General features: G+C 36.5%; 1 protein-coding gene across 2 annotated transcripts in view; it reads left to right on the plus strand.

Moving 5' to 3' along the window:
* The window catches only part of LOC124177042 (UNC93-like protein), a 60419-nt gene that overhangs the window by 16494 nt on the left and 21628 nt on the right, over positions 1–22297 (plus strand). For both annotated transcript variants that reach the window (XM_046559090.1, XM_046559091.1), the window contains exons 2-3: positions 3154–3863; positions 10865–11084. In XM_046559090.1, coding sequence (XP_046415046.1) covers positions 3170–3863; positions 10865–11084 — 914 coding nt within the window. In that variant the 5' untranslated portion in view covers positions 3154–3169. The remainder of the gene's footprint in view (positions 1–3153; positions 3864–10864; positions 11085–22297) is intronic.

Consider the following 22297-nt stretch of genomic DNA (forward strand, 5'->3'; position numbering starts at 1 on the left):
GGTAGAGATGCGGAGAGAAAAAAGTGGGATAAATAATCTGAACGTAAATTTCTATAATTGGCGATTATGAATTATTCTTTTTTTCTTTTCAAATTCAGTACAGATACTACTGGATACAAACAATATTTCTGTTATTGACAGTCGAAACCGAATGGTAGTTAAAAAAAATAAAAAAAATGGAACTTAACACTGTAGTGATGAAATCTGTGATCCTAAATTTGAAGATATCTGCTCCGATACTATTCAAACCTGCATTTCTTTTGAAAAACATATTTGGTATTACCATCGATTTATCTTAGTTGAAAAAAAAATTATAAAACACTTTGACGCTGCGTTTACAAAAGTAAGATTACGTCAGAAAAATTTGAACGATATTAGAAATAAATGAAATCAATTTAATCAAACAGTTATCCATCCGTTTGAATAAATTTGCAATGTAATTGAGAAAAATGATAATCCGTAAAGAACAAGGAAAGGAAACAAAAAAAGAAACACGTACGTTATCCCGAAGATTATTTAAAAACGGTAATTTACTCATCAAGAAAACCTCGTATTCATTCAGTTTTGAAATTAGAAAATAAGGAAACAAATTTTTCCAATGAGTCGTGTACCAAGAAAAAAATGTCTTGCACGGTTTAAAAAAAAAAAAAAAAAAAAAAACTTTCCGTTGCTAGAGGGTTGAAAAAATATGAGAATAAATATTTTTCGGGTAAACATTTTACGTTACTGTAAATACGTACATGTAGTATGAATACAGGTATAAAACGTATATGTGTCCACGTAAACCGACGACATGTACCAACGTACTTCAGTCACTTGTGCCATCCGGTACGATACGAGTTCTCGGAAAGCAAAACTAGTCTTCTCAATGCCCGTTGGCTTTGGCTGTGCCACGGAGGTTCAAGTTCCTGACTGACAGCCTCTTAAACCTTAAAGCAAATCCGCTATTCAACCGAGGCAACGTCGACCAATCGACGAAAGGTTGAACGTTGTGATTATGGACGCGAGAATTCCGTATGCCTGCGTATTTGTAACCGCAAAGTTGACGGCCAGATATTCTAACTTACAATTTATGTATCTCGCAAGGCGATGTGTGGCGCTTAATTAGCATACGTACCCCAAATCCGTGAAACAGCATCTTTTACTACCTGAAAGACGGCGAGATGTCGCCTAATTATGATTTGCACGACTCCGCAGCAAAGATTTTAACAGTGGTAACAGCGACGGAAATTTTTTTTTTTTTATATATATATTATCCGGCTTTAAGTCACGTATATTACAATTATTTTTTTCCTCATTTTGCGGTATGTTTATATCGAGAGATTATTTTTCGCAACGTCGAAATACCTTCGGTTCTATTTCTATTCTATGCCGTCATCGATTCTTTCAATATCATCTTGAAACGTCCAGGTGGCCAACTTGGATTCAAAATTTGAAATATCCTAAGAGTGAAAATCCCTAATCTCCAAAAAAAAAAAAATTAATCTCTTTGCGTGTCTTTTTTAATTTCTTTGTTTCAAGCTCGACTTGTAAATTGAAAAAAGAAGAAACGATAAACCGGCTGACGTGCCTAAAGAACGTATTAAACGTTGAAAAAGTTCGAACGTATGTCGTTGTAATCGGTGAAAAAAAAAAAATAATAATAATAATAATACATTTATAGGTTATTAGAACTTTATACGATTAAGGCAAAGTGATTCCTTTGTGTGACGTACCTAAAATTATGTTTCTCCGTCACGTGATTTTATGATGAGAACGGCGTACAGAGAAGTTCAAGTAAATCGATAACTCGTGACTCGTACCATCTCCGGTTAATTGACTCGCGATCCTGAGGCGATATTTGCGTATTTTACACGGCTGTATGACGCAATCGTTCTACGCCGCGACGGCTTGTACACCTCAGCATTTTGCAGGCTTCGAAACGTTCGCCACCGTTTTTTAAACTCTAAGAAAGAGTCAAGGTGATTTTTTTTTTCATCCTCCCAAACTCGGTTCGCCTTTCTCAGAGTGCGTATCTATATATTTTACACGCGCGCCCGACGCTTGATCCTCGAATTCCATCCTAGGTGTTCACCCCGGAAGTCGTTAGTGTTCGGAGTAAACTACGCGAGTTCTTTGTTTCTTTTTTTTTATATAACCTTTTTTCAATGATTTTTTTCATATTTGGCATTTAACAGAGAGAGAGAGAGAGAGAGAGAGAGAGAGAGAGAGAGAGAGAGAGAGAGAGGGAGCTTAATTTATTACGTATTTTTAAACCTCATCTCACACTTTGTACGACCTGATATAACGTTGGATTTGCAGAGCTGTCTCGGGCATCGTAGCAGTACAGGAACTCAAACACATATGCGTATACATCGGTTTTACTGCTGATGATGAAAAACGACGTGACAACAATCAATGTTTTCTTATTTATTGCGCGCCTGTAAACGACGTGCAATTGCAATACATTTGTGTAAGTTGGGTTGTCCTGAACTGCAGCGTTGAAAGCACCTGCAGCTATTCATACAATTTTTTACAACAATACCAAACACAGTGTGTGTACCAAACACCCGGAGTCGCAAAAGCAGGAGATGAAAAAGAAGCAACATCTTTGTTACCTATCACTTGCTTGCACCTGTCATTAAAAATGACGTTAACAATATCGAAAATCCCTAGCACGCCAATTAATTTGCATTATCTCTCTCACCCTTGAGGTCTCACCTCAAAGATTTCCATTTCCTAGCCTTATAACAGTTTATTTACAAGTTGAAATGATCTTTGTTACTTCGTAGGTATAACTGTAAAAACCCCCGAGTAACAAGCTCAGGCCGGAATCATAGAATTTTTACGACTTTACAACCGCCATATTGGATCCGCCATCTTGAGCTTGAGAGTTTTTAAATTCCGACTTTAGATTGTTGATCACCGACCCCAAAAACTCCCTGGTAAAAAAATTCGGGCCAAAATATTGAGTTGAAAAATGTGCGAATGAAAGGGTTAAACTACAATCTTGAGAACCGATCGTTCACCATTTATACCAGTTGGTATTAATCGGTGTAAAAATCTGACTGTGAGAATGCAGAGTCAAGCCTAATAATAATTCGTAACAACATGCGGCGCACTGGTTGAAATCGACGTTGATGTAAAATGATTTTGTTTCTCTCTGTTATTAAGGTAGTGAAAACGGATAATGGTGGCATCGCAGAACGACGGCGGAAGAAGTGGAGGCGGAAATGGGGCCGACGACGACGCGGTTTACACGGTGTCCGTTAGCGGCGGTGGTTACAGAAACGAGGGTTTCAAGGAGGATGGAAGCGACGGAATACCACCTGAACCAACGAAGCCACCGCAAATAGCGCCGCCCGACGACGACACTCAGTCGCGTAAGTTCAAGCTTTCGCGAAGTGAGAAATGGCGGATACTGAAGAACATCGGCGCCGTATCGGTCGCCTTCATGGTCCAGTTCACCGCCTTCCAGGGTACCGCGAATCTCCAATCATCCATAAACGCCAGCGAGGGTCTCGGCACCGTCTCGCTCTCTGCCATCTACGCAGCCCTTGTTCTATCCTGTATATTCGTGCCCACCTTCGTCATAAAGAGGCTCACCGTCAAATGGACCCTCTGCCTGTCCTTGCTGTGCTACGTTCCCTACATCGGTGCCCAGTTCTACCCCAAGTTCTACACCCTCGTGCCCGCCGGAGTGCTTCTTGGTCTCGGCGCAGCGCCCATGTGGGCAGCCAAGGCCACCTACCTCACCCAGGTCGCCGGTGTCTACGCCAAGCTTACCGATCAGCCCGTTGACGCCATCGTCGTACGGTTCTTCGGGTTCTTTTTCCTTGCCTGGCAGACCGCTGAACTCTGGGGAAACCTCATCTCCTCTTTGGGTAAGTTCAGTTTCTACCTTACCTTCAAAGAACGATTTTCCACGTTACCTTCCGAGTACGAGCTTTTGAAATCGGCGTTCGATCGCGTTTTTTTGCAATTTCAAGGGGATCGGTATTACGGGGGCTCCGATGACATGACTTTCGTTTAGCTTTTAGGAAAATTTCACGAAAATTGGTCCACCAGTTGTTCAGATTATCGATGAGAAACAAACAAACTGTTTCTTCTCTACTTATAATACAAGACTAAAAATGTGTACTTGATACAATTTGAAGTATTTGATACCGAAGACAATCGTTTGAAGTTCGGTTACTTGATACGAGATGTGGAAAAGATCAATTCACGCGACATCGGAAATCCATTCGATACGATCGTTCGCGTAGGAAATTTTTTTTTCACCCGAGGCGAGGTAAATTTTCTTGCGAATTTTTAACACTATTCGGTACAAATTTCACACCCAAAACGCGTATGGATTAGAATATTTAAACTCGAGGAAAAAACGCACAGCTATTTTTTTCTCCGATCGTGTGGAATCGTAAGCGAAAATTTTAGAAGCCCATAAACTAACTTCGATAAAATATACGTCGGGCAAAGTCGAAACGCCCATCATAGAAACGAGTCACGGGTATACAATATGTAATTACATATAGCGAGTTGGTAAAAAATGACCACAACTCCTCATGGAAAATTTGGTATGCGAATTGTGTGTGGAACGTTGTGGGTATACGACTTTAAAAGTCACCGCACAATTTTGTTGGATATCTTGGTTGCGTAACAAAACCGTGACAAAGTTATAGACGCGATTTATACTCAATCGATTTGACGAATATCTACATGTATGTATATATTTTTATTGCATCAATGTGATTAGTTATTTATAAAACTATCGGCAATTAATATTACATCTTTGCATACAATCAGTCATTATCGCAGAGGGCTGAGCGTGAATTATACGTTGAATGTCAAAGGCGTTATACTGTAAAAGCAATGGTCGATGCAATCTGGAGAATAAAAATAAATGACCGATAATTTTCGATCGTCGAAAGTTGACACATCTTTTATCCACTGCCATATTGCGCAACTTATATAAAACGTGCGGTGTCTGCAGCTCGATTGAGAAAGTGAACTGAGGAATAAAGTAACCTGCGTGTAGTTTATACCGACGACGCGTAGCTCAGCATAAATTTAATTTTGTTTGCTTCGTATTGTGTAGGCGATTTCGCAAGGTACGATTTTTTATTCAGAGGATTCGATGAAAATATAAGATTAATCGAAACGCAACCTCACGCATATCAGAAACGTATCATCATTTATGTTAAAAATAACTTTTGAGCTAATTGTTTTTTCTCAAGATGCAACGATGTTCGAACTACAACATCGATAACTTTTTATCACAAATCGAAATGTGACATGGAGGCAATATATGATCGAGAATTTTTTGTACGATGGATCAATTTTTGATGAAAAGAAAAAAGGGGAATTAAATTCCAGAAAACTTCCAGAAATAGGTGTCATTCGATTCGAAACTGCAAAATTTACTCAGATTGTCGTGTCAAATGATTATCGATTTTTAATTTGAATTTCGCAGAGAATTGACACGGCTAGATATTTGTCAGAAATTTGCAAATTAGGAAAACTTATCGTGAAGAAATTATCTGGTTGTTAACCCGCTAACTCGTTCGATAAACGCGATGATTAACAATATTTTTTGTATCACCCATGCTTATTTCCTGTATACTGTCAGTTTTTATCCACGCACTCTTTTGCGTTCAACGCAATTTATGTTATGGGTGAATATCACGAGATATGTATTTTTGCATTTATCATTGGTTCCATGTACCAATTAGGCGCCTTTGCCGCGGTTTTCGATCGTTTCGAATAACAAGCTCCTCCATGATTAGTGAAAAAACGAATCTTAATCGCACCCACGTGTTTCCTGACCGCTCGTTATTTCTGCCACCAATATCGTTACCTCGAAAATAAATATTTTCGCTAGCCAACGATTAGCCGTCGAAACGATTTCGTTATTTCATATTTTTATGCCCTGGTCTCACCTGTTTTTCACACGCTAAGATTCCCCCTAATTATCCTAACGTATCGCATATATCACACATTATGTCGTACACCAACTGGTAATATTATGCAAAAGTCGATTTGTCGTAAGCAGGAAGCAATGTTACGGAGAAGACATATCTTCATTTCGCAAAAGTGGACCACATTTTGGTCAAAAGTTTGCGTAGTACCAGTAGCGTTTATTCGCAGCGCTGCTATCGTTTGTTGCACTGCGACCGATGGCTGAAACGTGAAACTTCTGCGCGCGCATAATTCCCTATCTAACTAACGAACCCAGCGCCACGAGTGGCGTTATCGGTACTACGAACCTTGCACACGAATCTGTCCTACTTTTGCCATCTTACATAGCAGGAAGATACGTCTTCTCCCTAATGTTACATCCCGATAATGATAGATTAGATCGATGTGGAAGTTGGACGGTTTTGTCTTTCACATCAAATGTTTGTGACGTCGGGTATCAATTTTTACTTTATTACACGAAGTTAGTGAATCGAGATTTTTGTAAAAAAAATCGAACGGGCATGATAATGAAATTCAAGTGTAAGAAGGAGGACATTGTCGTGATAAAAATGGCACGTGGCTCGATCACGAGTATCGATCGTCGCGTGTCTGATCGCATTCAAGGCCCTATCCCTGCTGCAGTAGAGAGTTCAATGCATGGTCGGACGCTCGACTGACGTTTCAGTCAGGCTTACGTCACGTCGGTGTTCTTTACGTTGGTTATTATACCTATTATTTGTTAGAGATTGAATAACGTTGTTTTTTATTATCTTTTTTTTTTTTATTTTTTTATTTACGTTAAAAAAAAAAAATCAATCGTCGGAATATACGCTCGTGATCTGTGTGAAGTGAGGCGGAGATTCTTTTTTCATCTATTTGTAGATATTAATGCATCGCGTAAAATGAAAATGAAAAAACCAATGTTGAAAACGGAATTCTGATAATTATCGAATCATAAATTTGACATTTTTTGTATACGAAACAAGTTTATTTTGCATGATACGTACATTGTATATTATTAATGTATATTGAAAGAGGTATAATGTGATAAAATAACTGATATTATTTTGATTCTGCCAGAATTGTGAAAGTTTATGTAGAACTGTGTAATAATGTATTACTTGAAAAATGATTTACTACGCTAAAAAAATAAGCATGTATATGTTAAAAGAAATATTTTAGAGCGAAGTGAGGATTACTAAATAGGTTATACGTTCAAATGAAAAATTGAAGAAAATTATTTTACCCACACCTTGATTGTAAAATTTTGTGTATTTTGTGGAAAGATTAACGCGTTTAAATTATACGGGATGAGGAAATCGGCAAGATTATATTATGTATATAAAATGCAGCTTGTCGAACTGCGAAGCGAAGAATTTTTGACAATGAAACGGAAGAGAATTCGTTATAAAATCAGCGGGAAGAATTCGATCTCGAAATCCTATTTCCAAGCAGGAAAATAAGGATTATAGATACTTTCTAAGATTGTTCTATCAAACTTCGTCGAGGGGAATGACGATGTAATTGAAAAAGGAAGAGAAATCTGACGATGAGTTCGATAAACCGACGTCAGAGTATTTTTCATCGTATCTAGATCCGTGTCTGCCACTTATATATATATATATATAATATATATGTAAAACCGTATGTGCGTATATGTATACATATAAATATATACCTACTTAAAATATGCGCGCTGTACGTACCTAATTGTTTGAGAGGAATCAACAACATCGTTATGATAATCCTAATGCTCGATAATCTCAAAACTAACTGTATGAATTTATATAGTCGACAAATAACAATAATACAAATTATCAGACACGTGTTGGCAGTATACAATTATGATTTTTAGCCTGACGTTATTACTTTTTCAGTTGAAATAATTTAAATTAATTCATGTAATTCAGCTTAATTTTTTTTTTTTAATTTTAATTCAATTTTTCCAATTTAGATATATTTCTTTAGATCAACTCAATACATTTCAATTTATGAATTTCAATGTTTTTCTCGATGGTTCTCGATAATTCATTCCAATTCAAGCGAGGTTCATAAAGTTTCAATTCAATCTTTCAACCAAGTTTCAATTTAATTTTTGTTTTTCCGTAAACAGATAATCCTCGCACGAATAAAAACTAAGTCAAATTGACTTGACTTAATCTTCCATAATTCAGTTATTCCTTAGTTTGTTCTCATTAATTCAGTCAATACTCATGAATTCAGGTGTATTATAATTAATTCAAAAATCTATTAACACATTCACCGACATATTTCCCCCTCAGGCCTCGAAGCTGTTAAAAATTTCTCAAGAAAATCCGATATAATCTCATAACTGGGCTTGAATGATTATTTTGATAACCATAAAATTGAAAAAAAAAATTTTGATATCGTAAAGAAATATTCTACGTTTGGATAATTTTTTTAAAAATTTTTTCTCCGATTACACGACCTCTTTTCCATACAAACCTATCGTATATGTTACGTCAATTTACAATCTGTGTGTCTACGTTTTAGAATCGTAAAAGAAATCGGCTCTTCGGTGACATTTCGCGATGGCACGCGATCATGTCTGTCTGTGTAACATTATATATATATATATATACACATATACGTTAATACATACATATATATGTATATATATAACCTCATGCAGATACATTGGTATGTATATGTATATATTTGTACGTTGAACCGTTAGCAAAAACGGTTGTTCGATAAAGTTAATACCTTGTATAACGCGGTATTAGCACGGAACGTCGAAAACGGGTGAAAGTAGTTTGCGAGAAATTATGTGGTATACATATGCGGTATACCTGTATATATCTATAAAACCTACGTATCGCGTCTCAACGAAACGATTCAAGAATGCAAAATGTTCAATAACAATTCCGCGTAAAATCGTTTGGCTTTGAATAACGCCTCGGGCCGATTCTTACCTAAAATTTTAATGATCTTTACGTGTACATATATATATATATATATATATATGTATATATATGCAAAGAATATGTATCCACAGCCATGTATACGAGTAAATACATATACACAAGTTGTTTGCGCAAACTTTTATATGCACAAGTGTAGTTGATTGTATTATTTTGCCGATCTAGACGTTTATAATTCGCGTAAGTTTTTTGGAAGTTTTTTCTTTTTTTTTTTTTTTTTTTTTATTTTTTCTCTACTTACGTTCTTACGATTTGTATCTTTTATAATTATATGATCATCGTTTCCTCGATGAAGGATAGATGTGTGAACAGGGTCGAATAAACAATCCGACCCAGTTGCTACTCACGGCTGAGATGACGGTGATGACTATAACAACGATAATAATTATAATAACAATTCGATAACTTCCGAGAAATGATTTCTCTACATCGGTTTTCAATATATATATATATATATATATCGGCAAATTTATTCAATACATGTTTGCCATAAATTTTTACGTAGTTAATTATAAACAGTGTTCAATAATAACAATGATAATGATAGTAGAAATAATAACAACAGACATAGTTTTATTCAAACTTATATGCCATTCATTGATAAGGTATACAATTTATGACCGAAGATTAAGCGTGTCTAATACATGGTAACTACCAATTACATATGCCTAAAATAATATACAAAGTCACTGAGGCCGTGTTTGAGAATAAGAAAAAAAAAAAGTAAAGTCACATTGCATAATTGAAAGTTCCTGTGAAAACTGAATTATTGTACGTAGGTGGACAAAAAAACTTTTACAACCTACTTAAAGATAAATCATTATAATTGTAATCAATGCGAATAGTGAGAAAAAAAACGTCGCAAATCTATTATTTAGAGCGACGTGTATTTTTTTTTTTTTTTTTTTTGTGATTAAGAGTTATATAAGTATATAAATATACTTTTCGTGTTATTTGCGTAAGAAAAAAACGTAACTAGACCGCGTACCATTGATGAAGGAAAATATTTCTCAGATACTTTCCATTCGAAATGTTGAAACGCGCGTTCCGTGTGGAGAAGAAGGGAATAAACAGCGAAAAAAACAACGACGTCGAGTTTCGAGGAAGGAAAAGTGAGGCAATAAGAATAAAAAGGAGAAAAAAAAACAGAGAGAGAGAGAGAGGGAACCATCAGCCCTGGTTCAGCGGGCGTGTCGCCAACGTGACGTCCTTGGACGTCCTTGGACGTCAATGGACGCTTCGCGATATTTTTATCTCTATCCTGCAACTCAGAGTACTCGGAGGCACGGAAATTACGCGTCTTAAGCAGCAACGTGCATTTTGCAACTGCCATATTGCGTCGTCTTACTCTTTTTAGCGATGTCTATTTTGCGAAATACAATTTAAGCAGGAACCAACCGAAGCGATTAGGCTTAAATCACCGATCGCTGATCATTTCTATACAACTGCGTCATTCGAATACTCATAATTTTTGCAAAATAATCGAAAAACTGCTTATTCCATTTTTTTTTTTTTTTTTTTGTTTTTGTTTTTATGGCACTCCAATATATGTACAGAATTAGTTTGAATGAGTGAAATTCTTACTAATTGAAATTATTGCTTCAGTTTTTTTCAGTATAATTAATTCAACTTGTAATTTATTACACTCAATTCGTTCTCAATTTTTCTTCAACCGTACGACAATCTGCGTTTAGAAAATTTATATTCATAACTTTATCGTAATCTCGTAGAGTAATTTAAGTAGACAATCATAAACCGCTATGAGTGACATTTTTTTTTCCAAAAGTAAAAGTCGTTTCTTTAGAAAATATCGGTCAAGGCACACATTCGATCGATCCGAAAGAAAAATTGTGTTTCAAAAAAAAAAAAAAAAAAAAAAAATTAAAACAACGCCAACAGGTTTTTCTTTAAATTCTCACCTTTAGCGATCATCGATTGCTTTTTAAAAATTTCAACTCCAACCCCTGTCGTTATTCTGCTTCCAGTATTGAGCAACGGAGAGTTCGGCAGCGGTGATGGAAATCATACCGTTAACGAGGACAAGATCCGGCTTTGCGGTGCTAATTTCTGCGTCGTCGGTGCCGGAGCAAACGAAGTAGTCGAGAGGCCTCCGGACTCGGAAATCTACGAGATATCGTCAATTTATCTAGCTTGCGTTGTGCTCGCGGTGATAATAGTTGCTCTATTCGTCGACCCGCTTTCGAGGTGAGTTTATCACAGATCGTTAAAATTGTTTAAAAGACTCGGAAGGAGTTTTATTTACAAAATTTTAATACACTTTGCTTTTTTAAAAATAGTTTACTCAATTTCACACGATCGTACGGTTGCGAAGTAACGACTTTACGGACTTCGCTTTATCTTCTTTGTTTCGGGATGGTGGAAAATTTCCGCGTCCATATATATTTCATAAAACCCGGCATATTCGCGCTGATCATTCTTTCAATTACACGTAACGACCTCGGATTATTTTTCTCCGTATGGGTGCAGCCTTCGCGTTTAAACACTATTTGGTAATGTCAGTTTGGCTAATCTTTTATGCATAAGACACAGATTAGTCCTTGCTTCATAATAATAATAAAGCGACGCGAGTTATACTCCGAAAAAACGAAAAGAAGGAAATAATGAGAAAAAAAAAAAACGATGTTGTGCGGAATTCGCTTTTCAGAACTGTCTGTATTAAGTCGTGAATTATTACAAATCGCGGCTGCACGCTTTGTATATACAACAATTAAACAGCCCGAATGATTGACGCATAGAAAACCGAGATAATTGTAATAATAACAATAAGATCTGTTTTTTTTTTTTTTTTTTTTTTTTTTTTTTCATTTATTTCGCGCATATTACCCGCGCTATTCGTACGAAACAAATGTCCGTTCGTGTTTCGACAAACGGGCGATGACGAGACGAACGTTTTTTTAATCCGGTATCGTGAGTAAAAGATTTAAAAAACAAAAAACGGACGGAAAAAAGCAAAGAAGGAGAATCAAGTCAACAACTATTGATCCTTTTTTACCTATTATTTATAATTACACAATACATGGATGTGTTTTTTTTTTCTTTCAATCGTCTTTTATCGTGCACCCCTTTTTTTTCTTAACCATCGACCTATAAATGCTTCGAAAATTGCACGCTCACGTATCACTGACACAAATTTATTTTCGCGCGAACAAACGGGTGTAACAATTTACGCGTCCTTGCGAGTGCCGCACATATTTTCAAAGAAAATTATTCAGAATTACTCCGCGTCCAGCCTTGAACTGCTCTCTATATCGTGTATTATACGTACATTTCACGGTCACTTGCTCGAACGAGATGTCGAATTGATCGTTGCCTTGAATTAACGATATCGAAACCCCGTGTGTGCAAATATGTACTCTTTATACGTTTTCAACGAGGCAGTAGATGAAGAAACAGAGTCAATTTTCGTCACTTATTTACACGAATACAACGCGCAGCATACGTATAATAATATATACACACATGCTGCAGTATTATATGCTAGGTCATTCTCAGATACGGACGCGGTTTTATCTCAATTTTTACAAAACACATTGAACGTCGTTTGACGCGGTTGAGAAAGTTTGTTGCCCAATGATCGATACTTTTTACGTATTCTAGTAAGAGATAGTCGAAGATTCAATATTCATGAAACTATTATACTCACAAGCTACGAAGATCTTTTTAAAAATAAAAAAAATCAAGAAAATAGAAAATATTGGTTTACAAAGTAATGGTCAGTCATTGATGTTCCGTTTCAAATCACTTCAAAATTATCAAATATCTGATAGATTCGTTCGATTTCATGTTTGAAACGCAGGCTCATTTAATTCTTCAGATTATTTTCTCCAAATTCACTGAAACAGGTTCTTTTTTTTTTTTTTTTTATTTTGCAGTCGTCAATTAAAGATTATCATTTTTCGATCGCGATAAATATTGGTACCTACAACGTTGTAAGATTGAATATTTGACAAAGTAATGAGAATGAAGTGTTTTGGATGAATTTGTACGGATATTGGAAAATATAGTTTTCTGAGTAAAGTTAAGCTAGTTCGATGAATTCAATATTTTCTATTCTTGTATTCCTAAATAATGTAAATAAATGAATACACAAATAATAAATCGTTTGACAAATACTGAATATACACGACTATGGCGTGATAAGGTCGAACAAAGGGTCTCGGTAGGTTATGTAGTACTCCTACCCTTACCGACCGAGCAAACTCAAAGTTTTTCTTACTTTTTCACGAAGTTCACTAATAATCAAAGTTTTTTTTTTTCTCTTACGTTTGCTTTCTTTAGTCAATTAAATACATTTCGTCATATTTCGTTTCGAAACACCTGTTGAGGTTGAAATCTGTTCTCTTCGCTCGTTGCATCGATGAACTTCTTAAACCATCCGATACACGAAACAGTTTCCTTGCTTGCGTCAATTGTGTAACACGTACGTTGCGAGCGTATTACAACGTGTGTTTATCTTCTGCAATTAGCCTGTAATTAAAATTTGGTCATGTAAACGTCTGTCGTCTAATAGCATTAAAGACAAAACACGAGGCTTAAACGTAGTTTTTTTTTTTCCCTTGTTATTCAAGACTGCACGAGCAGACTGCAAATATGTACAATATATTACACTACACGTGCATACATGCGGCATATTTACGCGTTTTATGCATCGCGGAAACGGTATCCCCGGGTTGAGTAACACATTCGTAAACTTTATTACGCATGTGCAATATGCGTGAATATGGAAATAAACTTATGTTATATAATATGATGTACATATGCACATGTATGGTTTTGTTTGTCAGCAAATACGTTAAGAAAAATTTTACGCGCATCCGATATTGTTTCACGAAAACGCTGCACTGCATTATTTAATATACGGAGTGAATTGCTAACGACTGCATGGTCCGTCGTATGCTGAAAAGCCGAGAGCAGTTGTATCTCAGGGTGACCAACCGTCGTGAACGTAACCTCAAAAACTTTGACATTTGTCGCTGGCAGTTGTACTCGAAGCCTATAGTTGTAAAAAAGTTTTACAGTTGGCCACCCTGGGAAACAACTGCTTTTAGATTTTTAGCAGACGACAGACGCACGCGCAGACGTTACTAATTCACTCTGAATGTATGCGTGTATAAAAGACGAGTTGATGGCGATTTTAATTTTTTCTGCATACATTTTTTCGCACTGGTTTTATTACGCGATATTTACAATTCATCATCTCGGAGTATAATACGTTACAATAATAACAAGATTTTCGTTAACATAACCTAGACGTACAATTTAACCGTTGAATTCACCCCGACTCTTTTCCATCACATCTGTCATACAGGAAGCATTGAATCTAAATTTGAACTAAGTTTGTTCTGATTAGAAATTCCCCTATGATTCATTGTTATCCAATACTGCGAAATATGTCGTATATGCCTATATACTACACATGCAAACAAAACGCCGCAGGTTTGATCTCGGATTGCCTAGAAATATTACGTGTGTGTGTGTGTATGTGTGTCGTTCATTAAGCAAAACCTAGAGAACCTCCCTCATTATCATATGAGATATGTGATTACAAAATGGCGGACATCCGATGAGCAACGCATGAACGCGCTCAGTTGTTATTTCGTCTGCACATGGTTTCGCTGCAGATAGTAATATTCACGAACAACGTATGCGTTTATATAACTGCAGTGGTTGGTATTCGTCGAAAAGTTTTTTTTTTTTTTTTTTTTTTTTTTTTTTTTTTTTACTATCTTTGTGTATTATCTGTGTTTGTAGTTAATTATTAAAATTATTTTTCTCTCTTTCGCGAGTTCATCGCGATTACGTGAGCGAAACTACAGTTGAGATAATTTGTTTTTCGATTATCGCGGTACTCAATCTGTTACGTACCCATACTTACATCCCATTACTCGTAACAGATACTCTATTTTACACGTACAACGAGGCATGTATCGCATGTGTACCATATATGCTCGTGTAAAGCACAATGAAGAAAACGAGGCGAAGAGAACAACCTTCGTTCGCTTTGTTATCGGGAGGGACGTGATTGTATTCGAAAGCAGTGGCAACACCGCATATGCACCCATTATATCTATCAGTGCCAATAGGTATGTGACTCGGGAGTCGCAATGTTAACCCGTGAGCTTTGCACATCCTCTAAAAATAAGTAGGTTTAGAAAATCGAACGTCCTTGTTTTCTTCTTATAAATGTATAAAGAACGAAAAAAAATTCACTTCCTTTTCATTCATCGATACTTGAGAAAGCCAACAGTTTTAAAATTTATGTATACCGGCGATGAGACGATTCGAACGCGTTGGCATCGCATGCATGATTCATGTAATGCATGACAAGTCCGAAATTGGTGAGCACACTGCCGTGTTCCGTGACGTATATCGCTGTTGCTAACAAGTCTAGATGCTTACTACAATGGCCGTGGACGTACACTTCCAGTTGTTTGCATCGCGTAGCTGATCGCTGCTGACGCTAATAATTAGCTTGCCTCAGAAACTCTGGTTATACTTATATTAACCGTTGTCATTGATTGCGAGCTGAATGTAATTTTTTTTTTATTTATTTTTTATTTTTTTGTTTTTCTTTTGTTTCCACTTAATTTTTTCATATTCATTATCATTGTCAGATATATAGTATTTAAGACCATGGAACGCTTGAGGGATAATATATATATATTTGTGCATAATATTGGGGTAATTCTAGACAAAGGACGATCAGATACGAAGAATCCGCGCGAAATCTTAGTATTTGTCTGTAGTTTTGCAAAGTAAAAAAAAAAAAAAAAAAAAAAAAAAAAGTTTCACTTCCAACGTTGCCGTGCGTATGATATCGAAAACAACGCACCGCGGAAACGAAACAAGGAAATAATAACAATCTCGTTTGGCGTTTAACAATTAGTCGCTTTACAAACTTATGGAGCAAATAATATATAAATATATGTTAACACAGTCTCCGTTTGGCGTTATCTTTGTTTTCATAGTTTAAAGTTCGCGCCAATGTAACGTGCTTCCTGTAAACCGTACGGCAAATGTTAATTTCCCTGCAGCTCAGTTGTTGCCTTAAATGTTTTTCTCTCACTGTTTGCTCTTTCATTTGCCGCTGACCCAGTATGGATTGTTTTGACTAATCTCGAATTACGTACACCTCTGATAGCTTGTTCGTTTCAATTGTTTATTTAGAATAAGGGATGGCAATTATCAATCCGATTCAATTCTTTCTTTCCGAATTTAATTCTTTTCAAAGAATACGAAACATCCGTTTGGATAAAGAAATCTGAATAGATCGTATTGAAATTCTCAATCCGTTTCTATTCTTTTCCGATTGTTGGGGAGCAGCTGTGTTGAAATTTAGGTTAGTCATTCCAGTAGCGCTCCGTGATTCTTTTCTTTGTCCCTGCCCTAGTTTTGTGTCTCTTGTTGATAAAAAAAAAAAAAAATGGGGGGGGGGAGTTTTTCACTTTTGTGTGAAATTTTCAAAATCCCGTAGAGAAATAAACTAATCGCTTGCACAATTTGATGGCACATCATATTCGAGCTGCCGAAAACTTTTCCTCCTATTAATAACGCGATGAGTACGACAGGCGTCAAATGCAGCCGAATCACCTTTCAAAATCTCACTAGACTAAAAAGTGTGGGTTGATGAACCTGCGTTATTACGCAATATAATATATTACGAGGCGGGCGATCCGATTGTAACAGTCAAATCGTAAGGCTGGCCGCATTCTTCCACGAATAAGTTGACAACAAACCGCAAAATATCTTCCGCATATCATTGACATGTATGACGTATACAGTATCGGTGTGTGTATATATATTTATATATATATATATGTATATATACGTGTATATGTATATGCATACCTCGATATAGGTATAGTACACAGGTAGTGAATGAGCTGAATGAGTTAACGGCAAGATATAAGAACAAGGACGGATAGACTTACTTAGTAGGTGTATACATGCGTCTACAATTACATACATGTATATGTGTATGTATATAATATATATATATATATATATATATATATACATATCGCACACACCTGTCGCGCGAAATGCTACACGTGACAAGTTGAAACCTGACTCACTGAATTTATCCACGTACGAATGTAAATATAATCTCTCTCGCCTACTCACAAGAGTTTAAAATACATCTCTCAGCTGTGATATATATATATAAACACACACATGATATACCTATAATGCAGTTGAAGCTGTTTATTAACGCGTCAACATTTTCGCTATAGTTCATTAGACGAAGATGAATCCTTTCGCGTTTATTACGAAATTTTATCGTGCAAAAAGCTGACTAAATAGGAAGGTTTAAGTTTTGTAAGTCAGTTTTTGTTTTTTTTTTTTTTTCGCTGCATACTTATAAAAATGTACACAGAAAGTGGAAGATTTGAGAAAGAAATTTATTTCACGATCGACAAGATTTTTCAATTATAAATTTAAGAACGCGTTGAAAAATTCTGAGAACAATCTGGTTTACGGTTTGAACTCCGGTATTGCAACATCCAAAATTGAACGTACACCGAGTGATAATATATACTCGTACTTAACGTTCTCTTCGTATTCTCAAATACAGATAACATTTTAACATTGTTACCTGTTTTCATCATCTCTGAATGAAAAAAGACAAAATTTTATGCAACCGAATTGCATTTTCTCAGGACTATGAGAACAACCGGTACTATACTCGATTCAACATAACAAGAGAAGTAAAAAAAAAAAAGGAAAGAAAAATAAAGATAAAATGGTATCAGAACGACTAGCGCGTTTCGAATTTTTCATTCCTCTTGTAACATTTTCCAGGCGTCCTTCTCCGGTTGTACCGTAGTAAGTCAGAGATATAGGTATATTTTTACGCATTGATATGTATATACATATGTATCATTGCCGAGTGATCTCGTAACTCGATTTCTCGGCATACCTGCCATTGTTCACCGAGTATACGAACGATCCGACTAACGCCATTACGCTATTACCAGTGTGCAAAGTCTGTTCAAACTACTCGGCACGTTTTTAGCGACAAGAGAGCAGACCGACACTTCTTTAGTAGTGAAGCAGTTACGTACGGCAAATCGTTGGCGATCGGTACACGATGTCGATACAAGCGACCTTCGATGGGAATAGACACTCGTGTATATCCCATACCAACGTGTACGAACCACCACCCACTTTGCCACACGACTACGAAGAATCTCGAGCATTTATCCTGGCTCTGTTTGATAATTAATAAACTTTTATGATTTTCCGCAACGATCGATGTTCACTTCCGCCTCGCCAGACGGCGTGCAAAAGCTCATTTGATTTACAACACCTCGGTTCCACCAAAGAAAAGGGTAAAAAAGGTGAGGATAAAATAATGAAATAAAGAAAATCGGCTCAAAATGGCCGAGTCGTCGGTGTCTTTTGAATAAATTTAACAACCGCTGCTGCTGCTGGTGCTGCAGGGGGCCAAGGATGTATTAAACACACGCTACTTGTGCGTCTCGAGGCTGGTACAGGATGGCACCAAACTGTTTATTACTGATAGTTTGTGCGAAGTTGTATACACATATGCATGTTACACACACATGTATAGACGGCCCGGTGTGATTGCTGGAATATAAATTAAAAACGAGTAATAGCGAGAGATGGAGAAAATTGACAATTCTTTTTGCGATCCACGCTTGGTCGCGTCGATACGTACCAGGTGTAGGTAAATCTTCTGTGCTTGTGGAATATCATCGACATCCTGTGCGTGGACAGGAAATATTTGCTTAAACGTGAGAGAGGAAGAGAGGAGAAGAAGAAAAGGAATTGATACAAAAATAAATAGATGAAAAATTACATCCTCGCGTGCGGGATCGCGGTAAATGGACGATTTCAGCACGGGTGTAAAACACGTCAGACACGTGAGAAAAATACGGGGAATTTTGGATTCAGATTGTAAAGAAATCTCGATGGAAATTGAAATCTCACACTTCGAGTTGTACGTGGATCCAGAGATTCGTGGTAAGCCATGAGGTGTTGCGAGTAAGTGTATGTACAATGTGAGCGAAAGAGAGAAAAAATGGAAAAATAAGAAAAATGATTATTCATTCTCTAAAACTGAAACCTGCAGCAACCCAAACGTTTTTGTCAATTGAAAAAAGAATAACGATACTTTTGAGGACGGTTAAAATACTCCGGCAATAATTCACAATGAAGATAAAATAGAAATTATTATACTTATATACGTAAAAACGGTTCGTTATTGCAAGTACGTACTAACGACTTGGCCAATTTATTTCACCTTATAAATTATCCGCCGTTTCAACAAGACTGTTTATTACCCTTACTGCAGACTTGTTTTTCCGTTTTAAGTGCTGAAAAGTACGGCTTTGTGAAATCCACACACTGCAAGTACACACTTTACGATTCAGTAAGGAATACAAAGAACAGAATTATTAAACATATACCGGGGCAATCTCTTGAAACTTGAAAATCAACCGCGCATGCGCGAGTTTTATCCGCTGTTTGTGCAGGCTGGCCAACTCGAGTTTCAGCTGTCAAACTGTTTCTACCGACGATGCAGTTGATCCGAATTTTCGAGGTTAGAATCTCAAACAATTGAAATAGCGACTCGGAAAGGTTTGGGAAGCATTTGTTATTGGGTCGGAAAGTTGATTCTTCAATGAACGGTCGGAATTTAATGCTTATGCTCTTTGAAAATTCAAACGTTCAAATCTTGCGTACGTTGGCAGGCCTGCATCGCAGAAGAAAATATCGCTGCGGGAAGATTTCGCCGACCAATGAGATTTAATTATTTATCTCATGCGCGGTTGATTTTCAACTTTCAAGAGATTGTCCCGGTATAATAATCGTGACGTGATTTTCTTCCTAAATTATAACTAATTACTGTAATTAATGCAGCGAGATGATGCGTTATGTTCCACAGCAGTCGTCGGTTACAGGTAGAAGTATGAAAACAAAAAAAAAAACAAAAAACATATTCAAAACCGTGAAGATCAAAGAAAGAAACTGTATTTCTTTTCTCAATGAAAGTAGGTTGAAGAAAACATTTCTTGCATCGGATTATCTGTCATCTCTAAACTTGTAACGTTGCATGTATACGCGTACGAGTTTACAATTTTACAGATGATATTATTGCAATATTATTGCGATGCGTTTTACGCTTACGGAAAGTGAGACAAATAAAAGCTGTAAAAATGAAACTGCAACGGACACGAATGTGTGTGCGCGTATATATTTGTTATACTTGTAACAACGTATTAGATACATGTTTAATATTGACGACGTGAACGCGCCGACGCTAGAAAAAAAACTGCTGTACAGATATATAGATGCATGAAACACACGCTTTTCCACGCGTGCATTGGCGCGGGTATATTTATACAGTATTTCAATGACATGTACCGTTACGGTGCAAATAACTAACATATTATATCGGAGAAAGGGGCATCCGGGAATTGCGACTGTGCCGCAGCAAGCGAGCGTTTAATCCACGTATCTTATTCCTCCTCCTTTGTCGACGGCCCGTAATAAAATTCACTCAACTTTACAGAGGCTCATTTTAAAAGTCCCAACTTTGGCGTGACGATTATAATCGCCGTAACTCTACGGACCCCGATGATGGTAAAACAATTATCTTCCATGCTAACTGTTTTATCATCGGGGTTCGATTTTTAGGAGTTTTTGTTTTTACAGAAAATGAAAATACTTGATGCACTCTGAATTTGAGAGCTTTGTTATTTGTAGTTTCGAGAAGATTTTAGAATTCTTTCGTTGAGATTGATAACAAAATGGCGGCGTGGCGCGTATAAGTAGCGAATGACTCCAAACTCGACAGCTTTTACGATGGCACATCTCCTGACATCACTGTCCAGCTTGGAACGGATAAGAAACAATTTTTTAGTTGAAAACACCTTTTCGGGTTTAACCTCGTAGACCAAATATTGTAAAAAAATTTTGGGACTGAAATTCAAAAGTCTAGCCACGATCTCGAATCGATAAGCAAGTTTTAACAATTACGTCAAAGTTTCAAGTCGATCGGATGAAAATTGAAATAAAACCAATCGCTAGAAGGTTAGACACTGTAAATTTATTTTTTGCTAATTTTAGAACTGAGGATCAAACAGATAAAACCAAAATAGGTCAATAATTGGGACACGCACCTTGTTTGAATATTAAACATCACGCCAGTTAGATTTTCCATAATCAGCCTCTCCAAAGTTAAGTGAATTTTATTAGATGCCATCGATGTATCCAATCTTATCCTATTCTTTTCTGTCTGCTCCTCCAGCACGCTCGAAGCGATCGTGCACCTTGCAGACTGCAAGCATTTCAGGTTCTCCATTTCTCTGCGACCTTGGCATGCATGCTGCATCGTGTCATAGGTACAGCACTTCGCTTTTAGTACCGCTGATGCGGCGATCTAGCAACTTTGATCGATCGTTGGATGCCGGCTTTATAGGCGATCGAAAGCTCTATAAAACAAGGAATTCTCATTCAGGAGAAAAGTTGTGTATACAGAGAAAAAGGGAAAATCGTAATTTCGATTTACAAACTTCCTGGTCGTCTTATACGGATCAGTTTTTACAGTTTTTTTTTTTTTTTTTTTGAGAATCGGATTTATAGCTCTGAAAAACAATTCTCGTAATTTGATAACCTGCGATATCGACATCGCGAAAAAAGCTTCGTAATTTTAAGCATATTTTAAAATAAAAGTCGAACAAGTTTTTTATAAACTGAGCGCGATTGCAATTTCGACTTATACGTATAAATTTTTACGGCTTCGGTACGATTGATGTTCGACAAATTTTTTTACTGTTGCGAAATGTTTATGCTATCAACTGTTTCGACTTTCAAGCTATTCGAACATCAATTCACTTCTGACTGACAATCATAATAATTTATATTAATTTCAATCACATAAATCGATACTGTATCGCGTCGTTCATGAATCGATGATACTCGATTAATCTGGAATAAAATAATCGATTGTTTTTTGTCATTCTCATGGCATATAATAAGAATATCGTTCCCTTAATTGTTCCGCATTCAATGATCGATTCGAAGCCTGAAATGAATCTTGACAAAAACGATTGTTTTTCAGCCAAGAGCATGACGCGCTTATACAACCGCTTTCGAATTCTCGTTTTATATCACAGTATTTAACCTGTACAAGCTGCACTATGAAGAAAAAAAGTTCTTCTCACACTGAGAGAAATTTTTAGTTCCTGTTACCGCTCAGTCCTTAACTATTTTTCATTTTTTACCACAATCGAAAAATATCGTTCTAGGTAGAAAATGAAAATTAGTTTTCCAGCCGTTACCGGAAAGTCTAGTATCCGTTACTATTCTTTCTCATTACGATCACTGTTACTATATTTTCTTGCAACTGTTGCGAAAATTTAAATGAC

The sequence above is a fragment of the Neodiprion fabricii genome, chromosome 2 (assembly GCF_021155785.1).
Source record: "Neodiprion fabricii isolate iyNeoFabr1 chromosome 2, iyNeoFabr1.1, whole genome shotgun sequence".
NCBI classification, from domain to species: Eukaryota; Metazoa; Arthropoda; class Insecta; order Hymenoptera; family Diprionidae; genus Neodiprion; species Neodiprion fabricii.